Source organism: Lytechinus pictus, chromosome 13 (assembly GCF_037042905.1).
Source record: "Lytechinus pictus isolate F3 Inbred chromosome 13, Lp3.0, whole genome shotgun sequence".
Taxonomy (NCBI): Eukaryota; Metazoa; Echinodermata; class Echinoidea; order Temnopleuroida; family Toxopneustidae; genus Lytechinus; species Lytechinus pictus.
In genome coordinates this window covers 15,160,962-15,172,580 of record NC_087257.1, presented here as the reverse complement: position 1 = coordinate 15,172,580, position 11,619 = coordinate 15,160,962, and the positions used below count along the sequence as shown (strand labels likewise).

The 11,619-nt window shown below is 35.5% G+C and overlaps 1 protein-coding gene across 3 annotated transcripts in view; it reads left to right on the top strand.

Moving 5' to 3' along the window:
• Positions 1–4,954: 4,954 nt before the first annotated feature.
• Positions 4,955–11,619, top strand: part of LOC129274077 (protein C-mannosyl-transferase DPY19L1-like) — a 39,152-nt gene continuing 32,487 nt past the window's right edge. The window contains exon 1 of one of the 3 annotated variants that reach the window (XM_064108322.1): positions 4,955–5,155. In XM_064108322.1, the coding sequence (XP_063964392.1) occupies positions 5,011–5,155 (145 nt within the window). In that variant the 5' untranslated portion in view covers positions 4,955–5,010. Of the gene's footprint in view, positions 5,156–7,332; positions 7,363–8,134; positions 8,188–11,619 lie in introns of those variants that run through there. The other 2 variants (XM_064108324.1, XM_064108323.1) reach the window with 2 other exon arrangements.

Here is an 11,619-nt window from a genome sequence, read left to right as displayed (position 1 = left end):
ATTCTTTTATATCTGTACACTTACACTAGCACAAAGAAATGCATTGAAAATGCTTATTTTCTATGCAATGACCCATTTTAATGTGCTACTCATACATGTTATATTCACTATATGGATGTATACATATCCTTCCTGCATATAGCCCAACAGTGAATGCAATGACAATATAGGCCCCTATTCTCCTTGTAATATAAAGGTGTATGTAAATTTGGTGTAGATATCAGGATACCAGAACTGCCCCAAACATAATTACCAGATATACATGAGATTGAATGAGGAAACAATAAAAGAATGAGAACATATTATATTACTTTAGTACATTTGCATTTGAACTATTATATCAAAATCTTCCTAGGGATATTGCCTATCAGATGTAAGAAGAAAGAGATACACAAATAGATAGAAAGAGGAGAGAGAAAGAAAGATAATTTTATAGATGTCATGGCTTATAAAGAGGGGGGGGGTGGGCTAGACTAAGATTGGATCACACAGTCACCCCCCCCCCTTCCCTCCTTAGTTGAGCACTATTAGATACCTTACCTTACTCTGTGCCTTTTTCTAAATACCTTCTTGAAGGTACCACTCTAGTTCTCTTCAGTAAAGTTCAGAAAGTTCTATCTCTAGCTCTCTACCCCATTCCAAAGAACAATTTTAACATGAGCAATTTGTATAGGTATTTCTAACATTAAGTAGGTGGTCATATACTAGCACAAACCAATGATGAATCAGAACATAAAGAGGCCTAGACTCTCATTGACCAGTCTATATGCATTCCTAGGCTTACATACACATACCTACTAACTTTACCTGATATAGCCTTGCTAAGCCATTAAATCCATTTTTTGCACCACTTGATGACTAAACATATTGATATCAGTTAGAAATTGTTTGCTTCTGAGGAGTTTTGGCAGGTATTCCATCCACTATAGGGAATTCGCCTGTATTACTTATAGGTCTCACGCGCGTAAAACATTCCCCATAGACTTGTGTGTTAAAATGGCACTTAACAAAAATTCATAAAAAATAAATGTGAAATTAGAGGGTCGAATGTTTACTACCTTTGGATAGGATAAATATCTGACATTCCATATCTGACCAGAGAAGGGTATTGTAGCCAGCTCATTTTAAAAATAAATCGCCATTTATGAAGATAACTATGATGGGATCAAATTCATCAACTGAAACAGTAAAATAGCCCCGATTCTTCCGCCAGTCAAAAAATAGTGCCAAATCATTGATATATCTTCCCAATTTGGGCAAAGGAAGTTCAGTAGTTACCATTTCTAGAATCAGTGTTAGATTTTGAAGCTAGTCTTCAAGCTCGTCAGGGGGGCAAAAAAGGTCTATTAAGCTCGTCAGGGGGGCAGCTAGGTATACGTCTTTTGTATGGGTTGTTGCTCGTCACCCCCCTGCCCCCCCCCCCCCCGTAGGTACGCTAGTGGTGATGATACAGGGGCTGGGGGGCTTCAGCCCCCCCACTTTTTTCCAAAACCGTGTACAAAAACGTAAAAATTACCATATGCTTGTGATTTTTAGCATGGTCAGCCCCCCCCCCCCCCACTTTGAAAACCGTTCCGCGGCCCCTGTGATATTTTTCAGTCAGGTCCTCATAATTATCACGGATTGAGCCACGGGGGGGGGGGGGGGACAAGAATCCACCAATGATTTTTGTTTTAATAGTGAGAAAAAAAGGAAGGTAAGTAGGATACAAATGAGCAAAAAAAGTTAGAGATATTGGATTAAGACATTTTTAAAAGTATAAATGAAGAACTATGAAGACACTGGCTTGCAGATGGGCAACCGCGTAGCCAGGATTTCATTTTGGAGGGGGCGGTAAGTGCACGCGAAGCGTGCCAACACTTACAGAGCGCGCGAAGCGCACTCCCTAGGGGGTGGGTGCAGGGAGGGGGAGTTTCCCCCTCCCGCGCGAAGCGCGAAGCTTTCGGTGTTTCATAAATTAAAATGAAAAGGAGCCGTCTATCTTGTCTCTAGTACCTGTTTCCATCCCTGCCTGTATCAGCTCCAATTCAGTTCACTCTATTGTGATTTTGAATCTTGTTTTCAAAAGTGATTGTGAACGCACAAAAAGGGATAAAATAAAGGAAATTATAATAATAATTACCCCGCGCGAAGCGCGGAAGCTCATGCATTTTATAATTTTTTGGCAAAGAAAAGGGTCCCGAAATAATGGTATTCTCTAAGTCATATTGAATGCTTCCCTCGGAAAGATCAGATTTGATTACAATTTAGCCACAGTGCATATCTTTAACTCGCAAAACAGAGGAGAAGATATGCCGGGAGGAAGATATTCTTCCCCGCGCAGAGCAATGAAACTTTGAAATCTTAAAGGTCGGACGTTTCATTACATGCAGATATCTCTATACCCAGCGGTTCTAATTCAATTGATTTTCTAAGATTATTTAACTTCATTACAAGGAAAATACCGCTCAAAAAGTTGAAACTTCTGTGATTTATTAAAATTATATAAAAAGGATGATGTATAATGTCTTTGACTAATCTTGAAGCGCTTCATTTTTAACGATAAAGAAACTTAAGTGTCATTCAAAATTTCAAACTGAGGGCGCAAAATAGGACAGGGCAGGGAAATGACATGAAATTTACTAGAATTTGATTTAAAAAATATTGTACTTTTTTATTTGATACGACACGAATTTTATACCTTCTTTTTTTTTAATTAGAAACCCGTTTGCCCCAAAATTATGGTTGTTAAATAATGGGTTGAAAAGCGGGAGAAGTTGCCCTAGTGGAGGTGACGGCAGAAATTGATATAAAGATTTGACCCGCCTGGAGTCGACCCGACCAGAAGTTTCGCGATCAATTTGAAAAAAAAAGACTTCATACACTTCGGCCTAACCTTACTCTAATTCCATGCCCTCATGAATACATTTGAACTCGAACTGGCAAGAAACACGTATAGCTGAGGTGGAAAAACAGGGTTAGAGAAAGGGTGGGGGAAACAGAGGAGAACTGCAATATTGTCATTTATCCGCGCGCAGCGCGGAAGCAAAATTCATATATATAAATTTAGAGCAAGAGTGAAGGAGTTTCTCTTTTTGAAAAAAAAAATAAAGAATAAAAGGAAAAACCCACAAAGCTACCTTTCTTCCCTTTCTTCCCTTCGCTTTTCCTTTTCTCCTCTCTTTTTTTCCCTTCTTTTTTTTCTTTTTGGGGACGTTTTTTTTTTTTTTTTTTTTTTTTTTTTGGGGGGGGGGGGGCGACCGCCCCCATCGCCCCCCCTGGCTACGCGCCTGCAGATGGGAATGTTCAGGGAGCTCTCTCCCCCCACCCCGGCCCCCACCACCACTGATTAAAAAAAGTTGACGACCAAGAAGAAAAGAAAGAAAACGAAAAGTTAAAAATAGCCTATGCATATTATCTGGATATGATAGTCACAAAAGTAGAATTTTGTATTAGAAGGTCATAAAGAGAATACTAGTATTGTGAATCTATTTGAAACATACATATATATATATAAAATAAAGTCAAATGATCTGCTCGGAGATTATAAGTAGGTTCATAGAAAGAAAAGTATCCTTTTCGTATCGTTTTCGTCATCCCTTGTGCGCTTTTGCTCTCTGTTTTGGATACGCGCATCTTTATGATGCATTATTTTGACGCAATCTAATAAATTTGTCATAACTTGACAAAGACCTATGGGCGAAAATTCGTTAAAATATTACTGTCCACGGAGTTTTTATACTTTCCTATAACAGTTATAGGTATTGTGACATTATTTAAATCTCGAATATTTATAGGCCTATACAATATATTGGGGGCCGTAGGCCTACGTGGTAAGTCCCAGTTCCCACAGGGTGGCACATATCACCAATTTGGTGGTCTTCCATGTCGCCTTTTTAACAAAAGAACAACAAATAATAATAATGATGATAATAATAATATTAAAGGGATGGTCCGGGCTGAAAATATTTATATCTTAATACATAGAGTAGAATTCACTGAGCAAAATGCCGAAAATTTCATCAAAATCGGATAACAAATAATAAAGTTATTGAAGTTTAAAGTTTAGCAATATTTTGTGAAAACAGTCATCATGAATATTCATTAGGTGGACTGATGATGTCACATCTCCCCTTTCCGTTTTCTTATGTTATTACATAAAATCATATTTTTTTCATTATTTCATACTTGTGTGAATAATATGTCTCCCTTATAATAAAATAATTTGCAGCAATAAATATTTAATGCACTAAATCAGTTGTCAATCCAATTTTTCTAATTCTTGGAGGAAAAAAATTGATTAAACCTAATTTCATATAATAAAATACATACGAACAAGTGGAGATGTGACATCATCAGCCCACCTAATGAATATTCATGACGACTGTTTTCACAAAATATTGCTAAACTTTAAAATTCAATAACTTTGTTATTTGCTATCCGATTTTGATGAAATTTTTGGCATTTTGCTCAGTGAATTCTACTCTATTTATAAAGCTATAAATATTTTCAGCCCGGACCATCCCTTTAATGAATATAGGTAAATGAACAAGATATAATACAGTAATAAATAATATGTACAGGCACAAAATATATGTAAACATGTTATTAAAAAAAATATTGATATAATCAGTTTTGGCAATTTGAATCAAATTAGTGACTTGTGTTATTTATTCAAATTGAATTATTGCTTATTTATTCAATTTCGCATAAAATAACATAACAATATTAAAATTACAACGAAAAAGAATTTACCAAATATGAAATATCATTTTTGAAATATCGATATCAATTATGAAATATCATTTTGTTAGCTCTATAATTACCAAATATTTTTTATGACATATACTGTTTCACTTGATACAAGCAGCAGTGAGATTTGGCGATAAAATCAATTCAAATTAACCTCCCGTCCGTCCCGATCCTGCCCGGCGCCCCACCCCCATGTCTTTGAAATCGATAGCGCGATCGATCAGATAATACCGGTATTCAAGCAAATGGCGGAGGAGACTCCCTGAGCAGACGACAAGCATGGGTACGAAAAATGGACGATTTGATACGAAGAAAACGACGTCAAATAAAAAATATCGACCAAGGAAGGAAAATGGAGGTACTAAGGAACCATCGGGTATGAAATGGATGTTTTCATCATGGAATTTGGCCATGGTTTTATTAGGTAAGTAGCCGCAATAAAAAGGGGTTTCCAATAGATGGCTGTGCCGAAGCTGTCGGCCTGAAGGTCCAGTCCAGATCCAACGTCTAACGTAAGTCGTAACGGCTGCTGCAGCGCGAATTGGCGCAAATACACTTTCGTATCCAGCGGCGAATACTTAGTATCCACATCAGTTTTAGTCCAATATCATAAGGACTTCAATAACATTGAGAGATACACAACCTCTACATGATATAGGACGAGAGGCTATGCCATATAATTATAATATATCCAGAATATTAGTACTAAAACTAAAGTTAGACAGTAGTCAGTAGACTAGTCACTACTCATAGATCTAAAAAGTAATGTTACTTAATACTTGTAAATCGGATCGGCAGTTGAGCTTCTAAAATCGAAATTGAATCGAAAATCGAATCGGCGATGTTGAAAAACAAAGGAATACATCAAAATTTTGTTCGCGGTCGCGCGCATCTTCCTGACAAAGTCACAAAGACAAATGCATTGGAATGGAACTTGGAAGTCGCCAACATGCGCGATCGTTTGGAACATGTTTTAAAGGGGTTTTGAGGTGTTATTGCTTTAGAATAAACCGAGTGATTTTTATTAGAAAGATAAACGAAAGACGCATCTTCCGAGCAAAGGCGCAAAGGAAAATAAAATGAAAATAATTCTCATAGATCAAAAGTTAATGAACGATCGGCGGGACATCTTTTATCAGTTTATAAGTATTTTTAGGTGCTAGCGATTTAGAATTATTGGAATGATCTCGTACGACGCATCATCTCAAAGTCGCAAGTGCAATTAAAATATAGTAGAAGTCGCGAGCACGCACGATGATTTGAAATATGTTATTAAAATGTTTTGGGGAGCTTGCGTTTTCAAATCAATTTATTACTATCTTGAGAAATTAACTTTTGATATCTAAGAAGAAATATGAAAGAAGCATCTCCCGACGAAGTTGCAAAGACAAATAAATTGAGGTTGAGAAGATGTATACATGTATGATGTATCATCATAAAAGAGAGTAGTGCAGTGATGTCCGTCGGTAATACGACCTTTAAAAGTTCACGGCGGCATCCGCTATCACCACGAGGTTGAAAATAAAATGTATATCATCATAAACGATGTAAGAGAGTAACGCAATGAGCTCCGTCAGTAGTACGATCTTTAAAAGTTCACGGCGGGGTCCGCTATCACCACGAGGTTGAAGAGAAGATGTATATCATCATAAACGATGTAAGAGAGTAACGCAATGAGCTCCGTCAGTAGTACGATCTTTAAAAGTTCATGGCGGCGTCCGCTATCGCCACGATGTTGAAGAGAAGATATCTATCCTCAACATCGTCAGATAATACCGCGTCTTTCTCCCTGATTAATGCGACCTCTAAATAGCTAGCACCTCAAAAAAAAATCTTGAAATATGTTCTGAACGATCACGCACTGTAACTAGATCTACGCCGATTTTTTATATCCGATTTTTTCCTTCAAGGGGCATGATCGAAGATCGGGAGGTGATCGCCGATTGTGGTAAAATCAGCTAAAATCGGGAGCCGATTTTTAAATCGGTTACAGCCTTAGATCTAAATCTATTTTATCAGGGAGGAACTTTGAAAAAAATGGAGGCTCTCCAAAATTAGAACTCTGCTTGAACGAATGGTAACTCTTCATAAAACTCAGTTTAATGTACGTTTATTTTGTACTGACTGGCTACAGTGGATATGTGAGAACATGTAGAAGGACATAGGGAGGATTTTGCAACATGGAATTGTGAACAATATCAGAAATATGAAGTTTCTCGTGTGACAGAATTATACCAGATTGCTGTCAACCATTGACTGTGGTCCCATGTATGCAGAATTTGGTTGGTATATATATATATATACTCTTCTCCTCCACTCATTGCCCTTTTGGGATCAAGGCACTGGCCTGTGGAGTTAATCCATATCATAGCTATTGTGTGAATCCATCCTCATCAAAGTTACCCTTTGTGAACACGGATAATCCCCGGCTAATACTGTACAGTACCCTGGACTGCTGGAGGAGAAAGAAAGACATTGAAGTGAATATACTCAAGTCTGTTACTGCATGTAGTATATATATGGTTCTTCATCATAGTTATGGCTGGGAAAGGTAAAAAGGAAAGGAAAACAAGTGCTGCTACTCCTGTTCAGGATATAGAGAGTGATTTCTGTGAACAGATAAGTGAAGAAGTAAGAGACTACTTCAAAAGTGTGCAATTCAAGAAGTTATTCAAAACTTCTTTGGGAGAGGCTGTACATAATGAAATGATCAAGCTCCAAACTCGACTGGAAGAAGTAGAAGGGAAAGTCTTGGAGATGGAATGTAAAGTGGATGAAAAGACAGCTATCATTGAGTCACTACAAATACAACATGAGCGTGATTCAGAAGACATTGAAAAGCTGAAAAGAGAAATGAACGATGCAGAGCAGTATTCGCGTCGTAACTGCTTGCGGTTGTATGGAATCGCCGAGAAGCAACACGGCATGCATGAGGATACTGACCAAGAGGTGATAGACCTAGCAGAAAAGAAACTGAACATAAAACTTGAACGACATGAGATTGACAGGTCACACCGAATTGGAGCTCCAAGAAATGCACGAAGTACTGAAGGGAAAGCACCATCACCGAGACCTATCGTGAAATTCAGCACATATCGTACAAGAGATGTCATCCTGAAAAGTCGAAAGAAACTAAAAGGAACTCACATCGGAATAGAAGAGGACTTGACGCTGACGAACCGCAACCTGTTGAACAAAGCAAAAGATGAAGTGAAAGTAAAGGACAAATTAGTCGCTGCCTGGTCTACTGATGGCAAAGTCATCGTACTGATGAAGACGTCCAATGGATCAACTGTAAGGAAAAGAGTATCATCAATAAGTGACCTGAAGAAACTCTAAATGTGAACTGAGAAACTCGAAATGTGAACTTAGAACGTTTAAACGATAGGAAAAGCTAGGAATATGAATACCAACGTTTAGCTACAATTCCTTGTTGCACCCTCATTACATATTGTGGTATTATTATCTACTAATATTCTACGTTTGTAATGTCAAGTAAATGTAAATGTTTTTTATGTCGCAGGCATCCAACTTCTACTTGTGAAAATTGTATATTATGTAAGAGTACATTTCAAGATGATTTCTTGAATGATGACAATGATCATTGTTATGACTATACTCCTCATGATAATTATTGTCCGCAGATACATATTGAAAATGAATACTACACACCAGACGAATTTAAAAGTGATGTTTTAAAGCATTACAACCGGTCCTTTTTTAAGGCATATCATTTCAATTGTCGGAGTCTAAAATCTAACTTCGATGAATTTGTAAGTACGGTTGATGTCATACAAGACCCAATGACCATAGTAGGAGTGACAGAAACTTGGCTAAGGGACAACGAGACGTTATACTATGGTATACCCAATTTTGAATTTGTTGCAAACTGTCGCCTGGTCAAACGAGGTGGTGGAGTTGGATTGTATATCCATGAGAATATGAAATTTAAAAGGAGACCAGATCTTGATGTTCTTTGTGAGAGTCTGGAAAGCATTTTTATTGAACTATATGCTAAACATAAAAGATGTGTAGTCGGTGTTATGTACCGTCCACCGAATAGTAACTTTCAAGATTTTCTAGAGAAAGTTGTTCAAAACCTCGATGCAATTTCAAACGAGAAAAAGGAATGCATTATTATGGGAGATTTTAACGTAGATATAAATAACAGTAACAATCCACTTATGTTTGACTTTCTTAATACATTTATTTCTTACTCCTTTGCTCCACAGATATGCAAACCAACTCGCATTACAAATACATCTACTACAACTTTGGATAATATTTTTTATAACAATTCTGATATTGCTGTGAAATCTGGAATTATCACAACTGACTTCAGCGATCATTTAACACCCTTCATGGTCACTGAATTTGATAATGTACCAACCAATGACACCCATAGTTACACTAAGCTTGATCTAAGTGAAACAAATATTGCTTTATTTTGTACCAAACTGGATTCAATTAACTGGGAATTCTTGAACTCTATACAAGATGTGAACAGTATGTATGATACCTTTATATTCTTATATAAGCAATTGTATGAAGAATGTTTTCCTGTTATTACAGTTCGCAATAGATTGAAGCACTGTAAGAAATCTAAACCATGGATATCAAAAGAGACTAAATTATTGATAAAGCGTAAAAATAGGATATTTAAGAAGTTTGTAAAAAACCCTTCCCAAGACCTGCATGAAAAATACAAATGTTGTAGAAATTGTGTGAACAGCAAAATAAGAAGTGAAAAGCGCACTTATTATTGTAATAAGTTCGCCACCGCTAAGCGTGATATGAAAGCAACTTGGAAAATAGTCAACGATGTCTTGAACAAAAGAGAAACAAAACAGAACAGTGTACGAGAAGTTGAAGTTAATGGGGATAATATTTCAGACAGACTCGATATAGCTAATGCCTTTAACAATTTTTTTGTACATATTGGACAAACTGTCCAAGATAAACTCAGTACTACGTGCACAGAAACTGAAAATAATACGCATATAGATATTTCACAGTGGTTAAAAGGAAATTATAGATCCTCTGTATTTATCAAACCTGTTGCTACTAATGATGTTATATCAATTATAGATAAGTTAGATCCAAATAAGAGTCCAGGCTACGACAATATTCATCCAAAAGTTCTTAAAAAATCAGGCTATGCAATTGTTAAACCTTTGTGCAATATTATCAATCTTGCCATTGAGAAGGGCGTCTTTCCTGACTCGTTAAAGATTGCCAAGGTGATACCTATTTTTAAGAAAGGAAACAGATTACTTTTAACTAATTATCGTCCAATATCAGTTTTATCAGTTTTTAGCAAAATATTTGAAAAAATAATTTACAATAATTTGATATCTTTTATTGATCATAATGACATTTTATATCGTCGGCAATATGGTTTTAGGCAAGGTTATAGTACTTTCCATGCACTTATTGATTTTACTGAAAAATTGCTCAATCTTTTGAAAGGAAGAAATTTTTAACTGGTATATTTTTAGACCTTTCTAAGGCATTTGATTGTATTGACCACGGTATTTTAATTAAAAAATTGTATTTTTACGGTTTAAGGGGTATTGCTTTAGAATTAATTACAGATTATCTAAATAATCGAAAACAGTTTGTAAATATTGATAATTTTAATTCTTCTTCTTTAGACATATTACTTGGTGTTCCTCAAGGATCAGTACTAGGACCCTTATTGTTTCTTTTATATGTAAATGACTTGCCAAACGTTAGCAATATTTTATCTTTTATCTTATTTGCTGACGATACAAGCCTTTTTCTTGCCAGTAATGACCCTTCAAACGTAGGATTTTTAATCAACTCTGAACTAAGTAAAGTGCATTCCTGGTTTCTTGCCAATAAATTATTGATAAATCTTGAAAAAACTAATTATATAATTTTTAAAACAAAAAACAGGAAAATTAACGAAGACTTGATTAAATTGCATATCAATAACAAAGAAATAAATAAGGTAACTTCATTAAAATTTCTTGGTGTTAAAATTGATAATAACCTTACGTGGAAAGATCATATTAATGAAATATTGTATAAAATGTCATGTGCTGTTGGTGTTATAAGTAGACTAAAGTTCACATTGCCACCTTTTATTCTCACTAATTTATATAATACAATGATCTTGCCTTATATAACCTATTGCAATATAATATGGGGAAGCACCGCATCTTATTTATTAAAAAAAATATTTTTAATACAAAAACGTGCAATAAGAATAATCACCAATTCAACATTTCTTGCCCATACAGACCCATCGGAAGCTTTCAATTTTGAATATATATGATTTACATCGCTATTTTGTTGCTTGTTTTATGTATTCTTATTCTAAAAGGACTTTACCTGATATTTTTAATGATTTTTTCACCCTTAATAGTAGTATAAATATGTATTCAACAAGAAATATCAATAACTTTTATCTGCCAAAATATACATATAATTTTTCTAGAACTGTTATTGGATACGAAGGACCTGTCATCTGGAATGATTTGCCATCTGAAATTAAAACTTGCCCCTCACTAATCACTTTTAAACGTAAATATAAATCATATCTTGCCAATTCACCATCAGTTTTTAAGTAAAATGGAGCCTTGTGTGTTTTTTTTCTTTGTTTTTTTTTAAACGTTTTTCTTTTGTTTGTTTATGTTGATGTTATAACTGTTAAATCACCATTAATTTGTTATATTTTAACCAATGTGCGGAACCAAGGGGGATTGGCCTCGATAGGTCTTTGGCCTTTGCCAATCCCCTACATCCACTGCATGTTGGTGCTACTCTTTCTATTTGTAATTATATTGATTTGTTTATGTATTGATTGTTTCTTATTGTTCATATAATATTGTATGTTGTATATTTTTTAATGGATGTGAATAA